The sequence below is a fragment of the Acanthisitta chloris genome, unplaced genomic scaffold (assembly GCF_000695815.1).
Source record: "Acanthisitta chloris isolate BGI_N310 unplaced genomic scaffold, ASM69581v1 scaffold6405, whole genome shotgun sequence".
Lineage (NCBI taxonomy): Eukaryota > Metazoa > Chordata > Aves > Passeriformes > Acanthisittidae > Acanthisitta > Acanthisitta chloris.
In genome coordinates, this window is record NW_008675410.1 from 131 (window position 1) to 19,457 (window position 19,327).

At 42.2% G+C, this 19,327-nt stretch overlaps 1 protein-coding gene across 1 annotated transcript in view; it reads left to right on the plus strand.

The window, feature by feature from the left end:
* Window positions 1-328: 328 nt before the first annotated feature.
* Window positions 329-19,327, plus strand: part of LOH12CR1 (loss of heterozygosity, 12, chromosomal region 1) — a gene marked incomplete at its 5' end in the record, with an annotated part of 61,279 nt that continues 42,280 nt past the window's right edge. The window contains one exon of the mRNA XM_009075742.1: window positions 329-472. Coding sequence (XP_009073990.1) covers window positions 329-472 — 144 coding nt within the window. The remainder of the gene's footprint in view (window positions 473-19,327) is intronic.

Genomic DNA, 19,327 nt, shown 5'->3' on the forward strand with positions numbered 1-19,327 from the left:
CCCAACCCTGGCAGTGTTCACAGCCAGGTTGGCTGAGCCTTGAGCAACCTGCTCTGGTGGGAGGTGTCCCTGCCCAGGGCAGGGCTTGGGACTAGATGATCTCTAAGGTCCATTCCAACCCTTAAAATTCTATGATTCTATGGTGCAGGTGTTTCAGAATCACCTATTCCTCAATTGTGAAAGAGAGCTTAGAGCCTGAATGTTGGGAATGTGTTTTTTCTATAAGAAGTATAACTGTGCTGTGTTAAATAGAGCAACGTTTGCTTAGTGTTCTGATGGAATCTGGTTATTAATTGGATTGCTCCCTTTCCCTCCCATATCCTTCCAGCATCTCCACTGCCACCCAAGCAGCGAGCGAAAATGGATGACATTGTGGTGGTAGCTCCAGGAACTCAGTCCTCACGGAATGTCAGCAATGATCCCGATGTCATAAAACTCCAGGAAATTCCAACTTTTCAGCCCCTGTTGAAAGGTAGGTGATTTTCTTACTCTGTTTTGAAAGGCCTCCTTTTTTTGTACCTAATGACGAGTGTGCTTTGTGTGTCCTGAGGTTCCTATTGAAGTTCATATTTCTGTCCCTGTTTTTCACTATACCTCTTGTTTTAAATCTTACTTTCTTTTGTTCCAGCCTTCTAAAGAGTGGGTGAAGTGCTTTAGAGGTGTGCTAGTAGTGTTCTGTGATTTTCACTATCCCTCGTGTTTTAAACCTTACTTTCTTTTGTCCCAGCCTTCTAAAGAGTGGGTGAACTGCTTTAGAGGTGTGCTAGTAGTGTTCTCTGCAGTGGAGTCCCACACTGTACTGTACAGCTCCAAATGTGCCAGCCTGCCCTGTACCACTAGTTGATGAGAGATGCTGTGCTATGTTCTAATATATAATGGACCACAGTCTCCAGCTTTTCTCTAGTCTCTTAAAAACATTTGTGCATTACTCTCTCAGTCATAGCTACCTGTGTATATGTTGCTGAAAATCAAGGTATCTTGGAGGAGTTTCCAATGTGGAGTGGATTTTGTTCTTGGTTTTGGAGTGGATTAGGTGGATCAAAACTTTCCTTCATTTCTTTTCTTCCGGTGGGGTAGGTAGACCAAAACTTTCCTTCATTTCTTTTCTTCCCACTCTTTTCTTTTGTCCCCTGCACTCATTCTTTGCTACCTCTCTTCTGTTCAAAGGGAAGTGAAGATTTCAATCAAAGTTGTCAGGCCTAGAGTTTACCAAGAACTGTTTGTGCATTTTGCGGCCTGGCTTTTAGCTTTCTCTTTCTGAGCTGACTGCACAGTGTTCTTGGTATCTGAAGGTCCCTTAGGAAAGGAAATGCCTGGAGCAGCCTGCCTGAATTGATTTGGTAGAACAGCCTCCTCCTGGGTTCCTCTCCCTGGAAGAGTGTGAGTCAGCAGACTTGTGTGAGTGTGCTGTGCAGTGGGCACTCAGTGAGCCCATGCTACTGGAGGAAATTATGTGCTCTTGTACAGCTAAGGAATCAGTTACTACTGATTGATGCATGACTGCTGGGAAGTTCTGGGAGCCACTTTGCCCTGCAGACATCACTAGAGGTTATGTAGCATCACAACATCACTTTTTTGGACTGAAGCTCTTTACTTTTATTTGTTTGTGTGTGTCTACTACATGAGGACCCTGGAACATGACTGTAGCTAGTGCACATTGATAGCCTGTCAGGGCAAACACTTGGCATTTCATTGGGTACCGATGGGTGGAGTGTAGATGTGCACAGCACTGGCAGCTGTTACCAGCAGAGGAGGCAGGAAGATAGGGAGGCCCTTAAACAAGACGGAACATGCTTCTCCCAGGTCCTGCTTTGTATGTAAGGAGGCCCAGGATGGCGACAGTGATGGTTTGGAATGTAAGTGCCGGAACCCAAGTCTGTAGGAGAAATGAGGAAGTTTTAATATGAGAGACCAAATTTAGAAGATGCTACAAGATCTGGCACTGAGGCTGTGTGTGCATAATAGTGCAATGACAAAGAGTTTCACTTCCACCCAGCCTCAAACTGGTGAGCAAACTTGGGCTGCACAAGACTTGTGGAAGAAAGGCCTGGGAAGTGGGGCTGGTGATGACTTCAGAGGCAGTGCTCCTGTATGGGTGTTTGAGTCATGAGGATACAGGACTTGGGATGAGAAGTGGGAAAGAAGAGAGAGCAGCAGCCATGTGGCTGAGATGGAAAAGTTGGAAGGCACTGCCTTAGGGGACCAGTCCAGGTCCTTCAGCTCCTAAACATGCATGTGTAAAGTTGTCCTGGTGACTGAGTTGCCTTTTCTGGACTTAACCTTTGGACCTGAAGCTGTGTGTGTATGTATGATAGAAACCTTATTTTCTGTGTCTGTGTCTTGGCCTGCTGCTTCCCTATGAGTCTTCTGAGATGTGGTGACATCTGGTGACTGCTTAAGAGTTTTGCATGCTGAATCACTATTGTGAACAGCTTTTTCAGCTTCAAGTACTTGTTATTACTTGAACAACCAGACTGTGATACTTGTGTTCACTACAGAAAGCAGCATGGGCCTGTTGAGTGAGTTGACTCTCCAGAGACCCCAGATCTGCCACAGGCCCACTTGAGCCACTGTTCTGTGTTGGGCTTGTCTCTTACCTGTATTCTTCACATGTAAGATTGTGTTTCTGGAACGGTTGAAGAAGGAATCTATAAATTTTTTAGGAGCTAGTTCTAAATACTTGTCTCGTGATCTACCAGCTTGGAGAGCTGAAGAGGTGAACTTACAGCCCTTACAGGTTTCATTATTCTATTCAGTTTCTCCTTGTCTAAGCAAAGCCAAGGGATTTTATTTTGCTCTTAAGTCTCAGACGAGGCCTAATAATTACATAAATGGACTGGGAAAGCACATAGTCTTGTAAACACTGCATGTTCTTGAGAGGCAAAAGCACTTGTTCCTCTGAGCCATATTGAGTTGAGCTTGTGATCAGTGAAGCTGGAAATCTTTAGCATTGTACACTCTCACTTGAAAGAAAATACCAAGGTCATGTTCATTACATCTTTCATACTAGGTTTTGCTTGACTTTACAGGAAAAATTGCACCTCAGAGTTACAGCCACGAGCCCTTGTAAAAAGTCACTCTCCAGCTTTCTTGTAGGCTCCTTTCAGACTGCTGTAAGGTTGCTCACAGCTCTGTCTGACTTGACCTTGAACACTCCTCATGATGGGGCACCCACAATATCTCTGGGCAGCCTGTTCCAGTATCTTGCCACCCTCATAATAAAAAACTTTTCTTATGTCCAATTTAAACCTGCAGTGTATAACCATTTGCCAGCGGAGGTTGCTGAGGCTTGCCTGCATTCCCAGGCATATCACACAGGTGAGAGGTGTCTTCTCTGCAGGCCTACAGCAAGTTGCTTGTGCTCTCCATCCCTTTGTCAAACACAGATGGTGTTCATGTTGCAGCTGGTAGCCATCTGAAGAGTATTGTGTGCAATTAGCACACAATCATTAGCAACCTGTAGCCAGATATAACTGGGTTCTTGTCCTACGAATAATACTGCTGCTTTTCTAAGAGTAGGTAAGCATTAGAAGAGGTTGCTCAGTAAAGCTCTGGAATATCTGTCCTGTTTCTGAGGACATTAAGGAGAGAGCTGTCTGTCATGAACTGGAACTAAATGAACACATAATGGCTAACGCAGTGAGGTCTTTACTTACTGTGCTGCTTGTTTATCCATATTTACATTGCTTTGTTGTTTATCAAGCAAGATATTTCACAAAGAACAAAATGACACCTTTTCTCTGAAAAGTCTAAGGTATGGTTTACCTGAAAGCAGTGTAACAAGGAAGCCCAAGTTCCATGGCAGAAAGAGTCATGAAAGATAGGTCCAACATAAGGAGTATCCTTTTGACTGCAATATAGTTTAAAGTGAAAACTTGGCCATGGTATTTTTATTATATGCTGCTTCAGCTGAGAAGCACAGGGAGATGCTGAGCAATCTTCTCTGAGAGAGAACAGTGGCGAATCTTGTGATGCTGTGAGATCTGTTGTCCTCCAATGACAGGAAACGTAAGCTGGTGTTAGGCAGCTTGAAAGGATGGTTTATACCTTTATAACTTTTTTTATGAGGTCATATTTGAGGCAGGAAAACTACTTGTTTAAAAAATGCCAATGTAGTTTTCTTTCTGGCATCGTGTGTAGAGAAAGGATGGATATTTAGAGTTTATTGCATTTAAAGGGATAGATTTTGTCACACCTGACTCCTCAGTATTTTCAGCTGAATGACTTGCATCCTATCTTCTCTCCCTCTCCTTGCTGAATGCTGCCACTTCCATTTATTGTCTGCACATTGTGATACTTCTGCCCCTGTGCCTGGCAAGGAGGATCTGCTAATTGCAACACTTAATGATGCTGCTGAGGGTGTAGGCCTCTACCAGAATTCACAACATACAAGTTTGTTGGATGGGCCCATGTTTAGTGCTCATAATAGGTCTCTGAAAATGTGTGTATTGGGTGGAAAGAAATACCAATAATGATAATAGTGTGAGTACATTGGCCTGGTGGATTTGGGTTTTTCTTGTTGTTGTTCTGTTTATTTTTGGGGTTGTTGTATTTCCAGGGTTTTTTAAGGTTTGTGGACCAGTATTCTGTATTATAGAGACCTGTCCATTTGGGATTCATGACTTGAAACTAGCTCCTGAAATCAGAACCTAGGAGATGCTTCAGTTTTGAGCAAAGGAGCTCTCCTTTCAAAAGACAGCTTAAGGAGTAGATGATGTTCACATCCTATTTTCCTGTACTCCTCAGGTGTTCACTGATTATTTGGAGACCTGAACTAACTCAACTTTGTGTGAGAGGATTTGAGTCTGCAGTTAGGTATTATCCAAACAATATGCTCAATACCAGTTGGGAGGGTACTGGGGACTGTTGAATACTGAGTTGTCTGCTCTTTCCCCCTGTCCCTCTGCAAGCTGTTCCACATCACTTGGTGTAATTTGTGGACTGGAAGATAAACAGAATGTGTGTGGACCTATCTGCCCAGGCTATTAGCCTCACCTCCTCTTTCCTGGTTGAGTACCCTTGGGCTCAAATTTCTGCTGAAGCTAAGAGCTGTGACTCTTGTCTGGACCTGCTCAGGCCAGTATGGCTCCTCCTGAACATTTGCTGCGTGTGAATAAGCTTTTGAGGTCATAGCAAGTCACCTGCAGATTATCCTTCCTTTACCTTCACAGAGCTTCTGTGAAAGAGCTCCTCAGCTGTCTGTACAGCTCTGGGGGAGCAGCTGCCCTCTGGATACATTAGAAGATGTGCTGAGGAAAATTACCATGTGGTAAGGAGCCAGTATGGCTCCTCCTGAACATTTGCTGCGTGTGAATAAGCTTTTGAGGTCATAGCAAGTCACCTGCAGATTATCCTTCCTTTACCTTCACAGAGCTTCTGTGAAAGAGCTCCTCAGCTGTCTGTACAGCTCTGGGGGAGCAGCTGCCCTCTGGATACATTAGAAGATGTGCTGAGGAAAATTACCATGTGGTAAGGACCATGTCCTGACCCTCTGGATGCATTAGAAGATGTACTGAGGAAAATTACCATGTGGTAAGGAGTTAACCATGTCCTGGCTTACCAGTGTGCCACATGCTTTAATGAGGAGTACCTGCAGTTTGGGCAGTGCACCTTGATCTCTACTAACTGGTTAAATGAAATGAAAATAATTGCTTATAACATCCTAAATACATAGTGTAATTACAAATGTTTACAGAACATGTCATCTCTTTGTCAGGAGAGGATTGGAAATCAGATGCATCTGATGGACAAGGTGCAGGAGGTAGTGTGTTTGCTGAAGTGTAGCTAGTGAGTCTTTCTAGGACAAGAATAAGCATATGATGGGAAAGCACATAGAGAACTTTTTTTTTTTGCATTTTTGACTCCTCAAAGGACTTCAGGCATAGATTTATTTTTTTATTTTCCCTCTCTCCTTCACATATGTATACTTTTATGCAAGATTTCTGTCTTGTTTGTAAGTTAAGACTTGTAAGATTGATTGAGTCTTTGACTGAAGGGCCAATGAAATGTCTCTTCCTGCCCTCCCTGTTTGGTGTGTCTATGGGCATCTTTCTCTGCTGTATGTTCTGTTGAATATATCTGATATATCTGAGCATATCTAATGTATATCTGTTGAACCTGATGGTTTATATCAATGAAAACTGCATGCAAAGGAAAGTTCCTGTTAGAAATGAGTGTAGGAGATATGTATGTCCTACATGTATTTATATGTATGTGTATATATATAAACTGTATGTATATATGTATATATATACACACACATACGTGAGTGTATGTAAGTATAGAGAGGTATTGGGAGTTGCTGCTCTCCAAGACTGCCCCTGTAGAGATATTCAGTGGACTAAAGTGTGTAAAGCAAGTTTCCCTTCTGTAGGCTGGATGGGTTTGGAGAGGGAGGGGAACCTAATGGGAGCTCCTTTCTGGTGGCATTAGTCTGGTCAGTGTGGTACTTACTGCTCCTTTCACTTTGCTCTGTTCTTCCAGTTGTTCACTGTCATGAAGTATTTGTGTTTACTAGATGGGAACTGCTGTGTTATATGATGGACACTTGGGTGTAGAGAAACAAGAAGTTTGTGTCCAGAATATGTCTCTCATGCTGGGACTAAAGCATCTGATGATCAGGGAAGGGATGGGACCTTGGAGTGGTGCCTGAGTTCCTGAGGGGAACTTTGACATGTGGACAGAAAACTTCTGGAGTTGCTGTGGCAATGAGCAGTATAAATGTGTTCAGGTTAAGGTGCACGGGAAGAGGCTGTGGATGCTGAAACAAAATACCTGACTTTTCTCCCTAAGAAATGTCTGCTGTCTCATAGGAGAGGATGAATGGTGATTACATGTTTGAAATGGCAATTTAATGAGGAATCTCTCTGTTGGTAACAGATTTCTCCATTATTATTATCATCAGTGGTCATTTCAGTTATGAAGAAGTTTTACTTGCCTCATCAGTGGTCACTTCAGTTATGAAGAAGTTTTACTTGCCTATCTTCTGCTGTTGAGAATCTAAAATAAATCATAAGAAAATGAGCTAGACATGGCAAAGGTCACTTTGCCATTATGTCCAAGATGGGTCTGCTGTTAGAAATCAGTGAAACCATCAATACCAAGTGTGAAAGCAAAAAGTCTGAAATGCTTCTGAGGTATTTACTGCATGAAAAACCTACATATGAACCAACCTGAAAGTATTTTGGCATGAAATCCCTATTCTAGCACCCTGCTGCTTGAAATAACTTCTTTCAGGTGCCTTCCCAGCAGAGACCAGTGAGCTCTGTGCCTGACTGACAGAAAGCATCGACTGAGTGCACTGTGTTGTTTAAACCTCATTCATCCTCAGCATTGACCTGTGGTTGTGTGCAGTGGCAGGACATCTCTTTAAAAAGGTTTTTTCTTCTCCCACACTGAAATCTGAAGATGCAACCACATGCCTTCTTGCCAACAGGTTTTGTTATACTCAGTTGTACCTACCAACATATGCCTTAACTCTGAATACTGTTCACTTAAGGTATTTTTATATATGTGTGTGCATACACTATACAGAGATACTATGTATAGTATGTATGTAGTGTATACTATATATATACTATGCCTGTCTGTATTTTCTGTACATACAAGCTGTACATGTGTGGCTTACTTCTGGTGATGCTGTTTGACCCCATTAGTATCCTTTCTCTTGACTGGTGGTTGTTTCTGGAGTGCTTGTGTCTTGCAACTCGACCAGCAGCAGTGTTGCAATCCATTACTTTTGAAAAATGCCTATTTCTGTTCAATCTCAGGCCTCATAGGAATTGATAGATTTATTGAAGTCCAGAAGATTATTTGGTTTTAGGCCAATCAGTTCATTGAGAAATGTTATGATTAACCAACGCGCACAGTGTAAATTACTACACTCTAATTGATTTGGGTTTTTTCCCTCTATGGATGCTGATTTGGTCAAGTAACTATGGTAGAGGTAAAGGATGAGTGAATACTTCTGTATCTACTGTCTGTCTGCAGTTAACTGCAGTTTCTGTAGCATCACATGATTAAAAAACTCTACTCTCATGTTTGTTTCCCGGGCCAAACACTATCAGCAGAATAAAGAGCAGATTCCAGAACGTTGTATATGCAGATAATACCCCCCTTTACTAATTAGAGTTTGACTTCCTAAAATTATATAAAGATAAAGGTTATTAAGGTACAAGTGAAAAAACAAGTCTGTTTAAGGTTATTAAGCTACAAGTGAAAAAACAAGTCTGTTTAAGCCCTAAGCCTTGTTATCAAAGCAGTGTGGTGGGAGCTCAGCTTTAACCATGTTCTCTCTGGATAATTGTGTAAGATGAGATCAACAACCAACCAATAAAGCACAGGTCAGCAAGCTCATTGTTATGAAACCTTGAAGTTTAGAATCAAATTTGATCTGCCTCTCTTCGTTTCTTAGGGCATCTTAACAAAAGGGAAAATAGGAATTTTGTGGTTCATTTGGCTTGAACAGTGAGGTCTGACATACTGAATATTCCCTCTATTTTCCGTGTGGGGCTGGTCATGGTATGCTTGGTTTGTCAGCACACTTGCATACATAAACCAGATGATGCATAATTGCAAAGTACTTATTGAATCCTGAGATGCAGATGATCTGCTGGAGATACTGGTTTTCAATTTGCAGTAGTAACAAAATGATGAGTACTAAGGTTAGTAGGAAATGGAATTGCTGCCTGTTGTAGTTGGGCATAAGCACCACTGCCAGTGTGCTGTTCAACTCAGTTTCGAAGCCTACATCATCCTGAGGTAGTGGTCAAAGGGACTGTGTTAGTCAAGGGGAAGGGGCAGGAGGAAATGTGCATGTTGTAAAGCAGTAATTTGTATCAGTAATGGATATTCAGGATGAAATTGTGACTTTGCTGAAGGCAAAGTTCCTGTCAGCTCTAGCTGAGTAAAGATATTTGTCCTAAAATAGTATGCATTTCTGTATAGTTTAACTTCGTATGGGAGAGTACTAAGGTTGATGTTTGAAGCTGAACAGTAATGAACAGGTTCTGGAGACTGTGTGGAAAGCTACCCAATAAGATTGTTAGAATGGACATTCCTTCTCACCCTTAACTAGATCCACACAGGCCTTGGCTGTTCAGAAGATGGGAGCACCCTTAAGGGTTTTATGCTCACCTGTCTGTACCCTCTGTATTAAATAACCACAGGCTAGAAAGCATTTGTAGCTCAGAACAAGGGACTAGAGATCAGGATTTGCACTACTTCCTTCACTCTAACTCTCTCCCTTTTTTATATCCACCTTGCTCTTGATGATTGCTTGACTCTGCATACTGAGCTAAAGGGCTCCAGGCAACCTTTGGCATGAGAGGCTGAGACTCTACTCAGCCTTCATAAAACTGTGGTCCTCCTTGGCATACTCTGTAGCAGACTTTTAGCACCTAAGGAGATGTTTTTCTTTCTTTTTCTATGGTGGAAACTCTGTCAGCAATCTTAAGACACTTGAGAATCTTAATTCACTTGTTTGGGGCTTTTATTATTTTTTTATATGCTGATGCATATAGAAATTATACACCTGAAATTGTAGGTCAGTCTGTTCAGTGGAAAGTGAGACTGACTGCAGGCTGCAGTCCTCTCATTGCTAGGTAGGATGTTTTTAGGAAGTCACTCCTCTAACTTACACAGACACGAGTATTGCAGTGTGAAGTGCAGTTCAGTGTTGCTGTACAAGACCTGAGAAGCTCAGGCATTGAAACTGTGTTCTTTCCACCATGCTACATCAGCATGGCAGTCATGTGTTTGTACCCAAGGGAGAGAGGTGTGACTGCAGGTGGGATACTGGGGACAGCATCACAGGCTGCTGATATTAGCATTTCTCCTGCTGTGCCTCAGCAGTAATGAGGGGCAGCAGTAGTCCCTCAACTCAGTGTGGCCATGTCCTTTCTCTTTCCTGATTTGCTGTTCTTTACCTCTGTAGTCAAAAGTATGACTATGGAGAGTTGGGCAGCTTGCAGTCTAGGTAAGTGCCACAGGGTGTCACTGGAATACAAAAGAAATAGCAGATGTGATTGAAAAAGGCTGGAAACCTTGCTGAAACAGCATGCTGGAAACTGCTTTCTCTTCAAGTTCTTTTCATGAACATTTGTGTTCTGTTTGCACTGGTACCAAGTGACAGTGGTCTTGGTGGCCTTGCTGGAAAGCTGGGTTTGGTACCTTCTGGGCTTGTGAGCTGAGCTGCACAGTGCTTAACTGAGAGGCAAACACAGGCTGAAACAGTATGGTGCCTGTTAGGAGGATCTTCAGCTGAAAGCCCTTCAGAAGTCTTTGTGGTCTCAAAAAGCAAATCTTGGGTGCCACTTGTTTTCAGTTATTGATGCTAGTGGATTCCTATGTGTGCATGGTAAGATAATGAAAATACAGATCAGTGGTCATTTGGGTGGAAGCTCTTGAGGTTCAGCTGCTGTGCATAGCTCTTGATCCTCACCTCAGTATGCCATCTGTAACGTGGGGTTTAATAGTGTTTTCTTGACAACACTGTTTTGATCATTTGAAGACCAAGGTGTTCTCATTCCAAGAGACTGACTGATGCATAGTAGGTTTTTCCCTGATGGCCCATTGTGCTGGGTAAAATGTTTACTGAGAGCAGGGAGTAGAACTGGGGACCTGATGTGTCTAGAAAGTGATTGCTACACCTTTTCTTTCTCCCCAGCCCAGAAATGTCCATCTCAGTCAGATCTTCTTTCCAGTTCATCACCAGCTAAACAAACCAGTGTTGCTGCCAGAGTGCACAACACAGTATGAACTAAGGCCCTTTGGCAGGTGGGTGTGGGAAGAGACATGAAATGAAAAAGGGGGAAAAGGAAAAAAATAATGCACCTGTTAAGTGACAGTCTAAAGTTCCAGACTTTTACCCCACCTTCCTAGTGTATGAGTACTGATAATCTCACATAAATTAAGACATTTGCTTTGAGAGAATCTTTGTATTGATCAGATATGTCTATTAACTAAATCCAATGCTTTGCTAATCCCTAAGTTACTTTTTAGGAGAGGGAGCGTGGAAGGGGAATGTCTTGGACCTTAATCTTTCTTGCCTTGGAAATGTCATTAAGGTATCTTGTCTCTCTTTACTGATTGTCTATCATGCCAGTAAAAGCCCTTTGACTCTGCAGTGGATTTATGTGATTCTCTTTTTATGTGTTAATGGGAGGTGTGTACCCAAACATCTGGACATCAGCTGGAGAGTATTGTCCCTCACTAAATGCTGTCCCAACCTTTCCTGCTTGGGAAGGTGTTGGTGCTCACCAGGAACTTGAGGCTATAACCTATTTGCATATAACCATTTCAAAAAAATTAAAATGCTAATATAGGTAACTTTACTGCTTGCCTGAGCTTGTTTTCAGGGAGGCACCATGCAAAAGTACTTGTGCCTGTTCTGCTCCCTCTGATCTCACTGTTCAAAGTGACAACACTGGCAAGACATGCTTCATCAGCACTCGGACTGTGGTGTAAAGTTACTGGAGTATGAGCTTCCTTGTTTAAAACTCATTGTTTCTGCAAACTCTCTCTAAACTTGCGTGCCAGCTACGGTGGATGGGAAGCTGTGCTTCAAGTAAAACTGAAGCAGAGTGCCAAGGAGAGCCCTTATCCCAGAGAATCCTTTTGCTTTTTAGGTATTAGCCAGCACAGACCTTCCTACTGTGTCTTTACTGTGTCATGTCCTCAGTACGGTGGGTTTTTCCTGTCCTTATTGCACCTTCTCTGTGCCTGTTGTGTATAATGGGAATATGACCTGGAGTCCACTGTACTGCAGGTGCTGTGTGTAGTTGTGGTACTGTAAAGGGGAAGTTTCCAAAGAGCTGGAAAGTGTTATCTTCTTATGGATCAGAGAATTGTAAGTCATAGTCATCAAGAGACTTCAAAAACATTATCATTTGCATCTGGCAGTGTTTCAGAGAGTAATCCTTTGCTTTTAGTTCTTGGTGAGACCAAGAAGATGGTGTGATGTTCTCCAAGAACAACATATCCTGGTGATGTTTCACAAGTTTTAAATAAAATCACTCGTATTTTAAAATGTTCCTTTCAATATTGCATCAAACACAAAAGGCACTGCTGACACTCTCGGTGCTGACGGATCTCTCTTTGCAAGGAAGGGGTCAGGGATGTTCAGCTGGCTGGGGAGGAAGTTGGTAAGGTTTTAGCAATTCTCATTCATTATAATAGAAGTCTTAGAGGATTTCTGTCAGCTAAACAAAACCTGAACCTAAAGGGAAAGCTTGATTTTTCTTTTAATCCTTAAGAATTGATTTTGTCAGAGTAAACAGTATTTTTATCTGTAATAGGAAGTGGAAGAGATACTGGAAATGAAACTTTTAAATAATGCATGCTGCTTTACCTCCTGTGAGATCGAATCTTGTTTTTTCTGTGATGTGAAAGTAGGAAAATCCAGGTGATTGGAATGGAAGTGCATGTTTGCAATTATACATGTGCAGAAGTGGGATGACTTAGATTAGAATACTTACTCTTGGTTTTTGTTGTCTGCCATACAGGGACCTTGTCATCAGTTTTAGTATGAACTGCAGTTTTGAGTCAGTTTGGGTGGTGGCTGAGTTGCTGATTTTTGCAATAGTTTGAAATTCTCCACTGTTGTACATTTCCTTAGTTATTTGTCTGATTTATTATGTTGTATACTTAAGGCAGTAAGAATTTGTAGATTAATCATTTGGGAACATAATTATTTCTTTTGTCTAATGGTCTCTACTACATCAGCTGATAATTGAGCTGCAGTGATGTTTTAGACTTTCACCTCTTTGAGTGCCAAACGTATTTTATTAGTGTCTAAATCCACTTAATTTCATTGTCAGTGTTTACATATGGATGAAGAAGGTGAATGCTCAGCCCAGCTTTCAATGCCAGGTAACGGGACAAACGTGGCAACAGCAAAATTCTTTTTCATGCCATAGCTCTTACCTGTGCAAAGAAAGTTGTGGTGGTGTGTCTACCTTTGGGCCACCTCAGCTTGCAGAAGAAAACATCTTAAAAGGTTAAGGTTTTGATTGCATCAACTATTGAAAATGTAAATTAAAATAAAGCAGTTTTCCTGTACAGAGCAATGACAGGAGCGAGTTAGTTACTGAAGCACTGTACTGCAGGAGTAGGATTGATGTGTGAAAAAGGTTGGTTTCTCAATAAAGACAGAGTTAAATGGTTGAGTGGGTTGGCTAAAATTGGGCTATGCTCATGTATCATCATGGTCAGCATGCAACAGGGAAAGATAAAGAAAGGAAGAAATTGTTCAATATTGACAGATCCGGTAGAGTTTTGGGAACAGGTGAGAAATTGAGGATGTTTGTTTTCTGACCTCCAATCCATTAATATTTAACCAGTGGCCATGGGTGACTCATCTCTACTGTCTGTTCCTTGTAAATGAAATTTTAAGACAAAAGAAAAATAAGGTGATCAGTATAACCAAGTAATTGTCTGGGAAATAAAAAAAGACAAGTGCTTCTGGCAGGCAAGGGTCTTGAATTGGCTCATCATGGGATCCAGCAGGAGAAATTCCACAGGTTGTGGAGTGAGGTCACATCGGGGCCAGCTGAGATCAGCTTTACCAGTTGTGAAGCCACAACCTCATGCAGCTGAGTAACACTGGAGTGTACAGACCTACAGCTGCAGTTGCTGCCTCATTCTCCGTGACTCCATCACAGAGGCCTCCATCTGGAAGCAGCTGACACTGTTCTGGTTCAGAGTAGCTGTCCTGGTTAGGTACTTCAGGACAAGGCGAGCACATTTCCAAATGAGGTTCTGGACTTGCTGCAGAGAAGATAATGTGTGCAGAATTTATTGAGGCTCTGGGGTTTGCCATGAAGTGTCCCAGCTGGATTCACCCTGTGCTTTGCTGACCAACTTAGCCCCTCAGCAGTGTAGGGCAGGGTGAGAAGTGGCTGTAAAGCAGTGTGTGGTGGTGCAGTGGCAGGAGCAGAGGTCTGGTGGATTTCCACCCGTGTGGCTTTTTGTGCAAATGTTTTGTATTGTACTCTTTGACTCCCTGTTTGGTTTAGTGATTTTTCCATAAGCAGGGGTGGACAGAACAGGCTAAGCTGATGACTTGGGGCTTTTCTTTGGAAAGTAGCCATCCAGAGGTTGGAAAAGAAAAATTGCTGAGACTGTTCACAAACCTTTTGTTTAGAAACCATTTTGATGCCAACTATTTTGATGCTTTTGATTTCCCCCCTCCCTTAACTTCTTAGCTGAAGGGGCTTAGCAAGAGAGCAAAAAACTTTTAGTCTTTGACCCTACTGAAGTTTTTCAGAAGACTGATCAAGGTCTATACTGTGCTAAACTGCCTCTTTATTACCCAGATTTCTAGGCTTATTTTTCTTGCTAATCAAAATCAGGTACAGTGAAATCCAGATGGGTGTATTATTGTATTATTCAAGTCCTGAATATCAGAAAATAAAATGAAATAAATCTTCCTATGCAGTTGAAAACCACAGAAATCTCTCTCCTATGTCACTTCCCAATCTTCTGGTCTGCACTGCCATGCCTTAAATGTAACTTAGTTTGTGTGGGTTCCTGCCTCATTGACTGAAGTCTCTGTGTATGTAAGAATAAAAGGAGTGTGACCTTCTTGAGCACTTTTCTCTTCCTGTGGCCCACCACACCGATTACTTCCCCTTGGAAATATTTCCTTCACAAAATGGTGCCACAAATGCACCCTTGCATGAAAATAGAAGGGATTTGAGTTGATGACATTGAATTTGAAAAAAATAGAGATTTTTTTAGTATGTGAATTCTCAGAAGCAGATTGCTTGAGGAACAGACAGTTGCTCTCTCCCTCCTGACCCACAGCTGGTGTGTCTCATGCCATGCTGTGGTAGAGCAGAAACAGCAAAAGAAGCAAAATTAAGATGGGGTGTGATGCAGTGGGCATCCCCTTTTTGAGTACAAGGGAAAGAATCTGTACCGAAGTCTTAGTTTGTAATATGCTCTAACATGCTGATGTTGGCTGTTTTGTAAGTACATTTCCACTTCTCTGTAATGGTTAAAATAAGGTAAAATCTCCAATCATAGACTCACTGCGCCGTTGACTCTGTTGTCTGTTTAAAACTGTCAGTGTAATTTAAGGGAGGGGTAAGAGTTCTGCTGGTGAGATCTTAAGTACTGTTTCATTAAATGATGGTATTTTGCTCAGAGCTATTGCTAACCCACTTTGCATTCTCAGCTGTGGGACATTTTCTCCTGAAATTAAGACAGGATGTGCTCACTTGCATGGAGTTGTGTGCAAATGCCTTTTTTCCCCTTGAGTCTCAGTTATCAAAGTTTGGAGTCCACTGTACCTCATAAGTAATTTTATTAATTTAACACACTAGGCTTGTTCCAGCCAAAATGTCAGTCATGAAACACAGTGATAAGAAATTTTAAACTTGAAAGAAAATTGTGTTTCTTCCACAGTAAATGTAATAAATGACCTTAAAATAGTCATAGACTCATGTTTAGTATCAACTTCAGCTCTTGTTTATCAACTTTTTCCTTACAAAAGCAATTAACGTTGTTTGAATCCATAATAATCAGAGAGCTGAAAGACTCCTGTGTTCATGTGTTCTTTTTCCATTCTAATTTTTCCTTCACAGTGACATATTAGGTCTTGCCTACCTGAAGAGGCTTATCCTTAAAATAGTGCTTTGCATAGTGGTGAAGGAGCAGCTGCTCCCTGTGGAGGTTCCTGTAGTTCCAGGGACACTCAAAGTCAGGGTCACTGCTGTTGGAGGAGCCAGGTCCACTTCTGAGCTGTTCTCTTGCAGGTGATGGTGCAGGTATTGTGCTTGTAAAATGGGTCAGGGAATGGAGATGTGCTGTTCTAGAAGTGCTACCTAATACTGCCATAAAAACCTTAGTTTTGCTGATGCATAGCCCCAAAGAGCTCTGCTCTTCTGAAGTGTCATGGAGGAGTTTGGCATGTTACTAACTAAATACGATTGCACTCAGGCGTGTTCTTATGTCTGTGCAGTCTAAAGGTGATGCTATAACTAATGGGTTTTTTTAAAACTGTGTGAAGAGGGTTGTACCTAACTCCTGTGCCCCTGCTTTGGGATAATAACCATAGGTTTGTGTCAGAAAGCTGTCCCTCAAGTGAAATAACTTAGAGATCTTTAGCATATCTCCATTTAATGTTTTTATTTTGGCATGTTGGCATCTTAAGAGTGTTTGTGTATGTGTGTATATATACATACATTTATATATGCACATGTGTGAGGGTGGTGAGACACTGGCACAGGTTGCCCAGGGAGGGCAGTGTTCAAACCCAGGGTAGATGGGTTTCTTCCTTCTAGAAAGAGATTTTTAAAAGGCTTTTGTGGACAAGCTTACTTTAAAAGTAAATGCTAATATTTCCAAGAGTAATCAGTGATACTGAGATCCTTTGGGTTTCGGATACATGGTTTTAATAATGTCTTTAAACAATCCTTTCCCTTTGCACCAGCTGCAACCCTTTGTGGTGTCCTACTAGTGAAAGCATCTCTGGTGTCTTGGGTTGCAGCCTGATGTGTGCTGTAGGAGCAGATGTGAAGTTTGAAGTGCATTTTTGCTGCTGATGGTCGTACCAGTAGCGTGGCTGGTAGGACAGGGCTGTCATGGGGCTAGTGACCTAGCCTTGCACTCCTGTTGGAGTAGGTCCTGCACTGTTCCCTCCATCCTTTCTTCCTCCTGCTCCTGACCTAGTGGACCTGCAGTGAACTGAAGCAGTGAGAGCAGATGGGTTTGCTCCTGGGCTGGGGAATTGGACTGATTCATGGAGTGCTTTGAGAACCAGTGAGGATGGGACCACCTAGTCAGGAGCATAGGGGTGGTGTGAGGAAAGAGGATGCTTGTTTTTGGTGGCTGTGGACTGTTGAACTGTATCAGCTGGTGGTTTTTGCTGGCAGGTAAAAATAAACAGGTGACTCCTGTGATATGCTCTGCAGTCTCTGCCTCTGGGAACAGCAAAGTAAAAAATAACCTTTACTTTTAAGAACTCCTTAAACCACTGCAGCCTTTTATTCAGTGACTCTTACTAATTCTGGTTTTGAAGTCATTGAATAGCCTGTTCATTCCTGGCTGTTTTCTTCTCTTTCTGCTGCTCTCAAGTGATTGCACAGCTTGACATTAAGATCAATAATTTCTCACTGATAATTGCTCTCGGGCTATGACATCAGGATTTTATGGAAATATAAATTCATAGTGCTGATAGCAGACTATATGATTTCACTCTGGAAACTGGCCAGCAGAGTTGGACTCCCTGATGTACAGGATGCAGCAGAGGAGATGATACAACATCAATGTGTTTATGTGCCTGACACATTCGGTCTGTGTTTTCTAGGGACTCTGTGTTACAAGAGCACATCTTTAATTCATGTGTGCTCTGATAAAACCAGAGCATCTCCTTGCTATTCACTGTTTGAATATTTTGTTGTTCTGATTCAGCTGTCCTGTCTTCTACCTTTGCATTATTTATTTTTGCATATCAGGGTGACTAAGTACTTCTTACAAATATTGCTGCAGGGACTCGTCTGCCACAGGCTTTTTCCTTGTTGCCTTTCCATGGTTTCTGACAGGTTAATATGTGGTTTCAGCAGCCTGGTGCAGACCTGTATTGAGGCAGCACTCTGCTCTGAAGCAGATATATTCAAAAGGATTATCAGGAACATTGTTCATTTGCACGTGGGTGGAGTGGGCTCAGCGTTCAAGTAAGAAAGACCACGGCAGGCGGTTCCAGAAGTTAGGAATTGCAATTAGATGTTGGAACAGTCAACCACAGGATGCTGACTGGGCCAAGAATTTAACAAGGTTCAAAAAGGAGTTGGATGTTTGCTTAAGGATTAGGAATAGAGGGAGTTGTCAGAATAAATGATTACCAAACGTTCTGGAAGGAGTATCAAACCTTGTGCTCTTGAGTCTGTGCTGGTTTCTAGGTATCAGGCCAGGTTACCCAGCTTCTGCTGATTCTAGGGCTCTCAACAGGCAACAGGCAGGACTAGTCAGTCTTGTACTTGTGGTCCATTTTGGCAGTTCTGTGCTCAGAACACTATGCCTGAGGCTTTCAGGGAACTGGGGAAATGAAATCTACAGGCTTGGCTTGCAATGCAGTTGCAATTTCTTGGTTTCCCACGTTTTAGAGGAGGAGTGAGTGCCTGTGGTAAGGGAAGATGTGTGTACGCTCAGCAGTGGTACCATTCCTGTGAATGCCCAAACTGCCATGGTGAGGAGTAAGTTCACTTACATGGTAGGGGCTGACTTTTGGGCAATGCTAAACAGTGTCAGGAAGTCTCAAACCAAACCAGCGAGGCAGAATCATTCTCAGCTAATAAAGCTATTAAGTGTATCCCTGAGCTCGGGCTGTGTACTTCCTGCATACCTAAGCCTGTATCTTTTGCAAGAGACTATGTTGGACTGGGCCTGCTTGTTCCATGTTGACTCGTACCTCTTCACAAAGCTTTTTATTTTTAAACACATGCGTTGTACACACCTCAAGCACCGCAGTGGTCTTTGGGGACTGGCATGAGCACAGCAGGTTTCATCTCCTGATGTTCCTGCTGGCTCGCCAAGTTCAGTTTGAGCTTAAAGCTGGCTGAAGGCAGTCTTGTTTTCCCTAGTCCCTTGTGTTATCCCTGCTTCTCATGCAGCCAGACAGGGAGCTGAGCCAACTGAAAACTTAACCCTACCCTCTCTAAAACAACAGTAGTTCTTCTCAATCTCAGTTCCCTGAACTAGCTTTCCACCCAACTCTAAAAGCAGCTTTGACAATGTAAAGGAGAGGTCAGTATAACCTGGCCAGATGGATATGGGGATATAGGACGGAAGGTTTGGCTTAAATCATCTTATCCTGTATGCTGAAATATGGTGGTTCTTCCTGCAATCCTAAAAACAGATGCAAAGCAGAAACAAGTGGGGGGTTATCCCCTTATTTTAAGTGCTTGATCTTAGGCTTCCATGAAGTGTCTTCATCTGAAAAGAGCTTATTTATTTATTTGTTTTGCTGCCAGTTTTAAGATAAAAGAAATAAGTAAAAAAATCCTGTGGGTTAATTCCAGTGCTTTAGGATAAAATTGAAAAGGAGAGAATTTTCTTTGTCTTGCTAGATTTGCTGGAAAGACCTGTTGCAAACAAGGACAGTGATATTGTCAAGAGTGCTCATTAATGTTTTCTTTATCAGCAACATAATTTCGTGATACTTAAATGCTAGGATTTTACACTGTGCCTCTACCAGGTGTAAAAATGTTCTTTAGGAAATAGGATGGAAAGAAACTTCCAGGATTTCAGTGTCTAGAGCGCCATGGATGAATGAACGAAGCCTTGCAGCATATGGTCTGATGATTGTTGAGAAGCATTTGGCTGT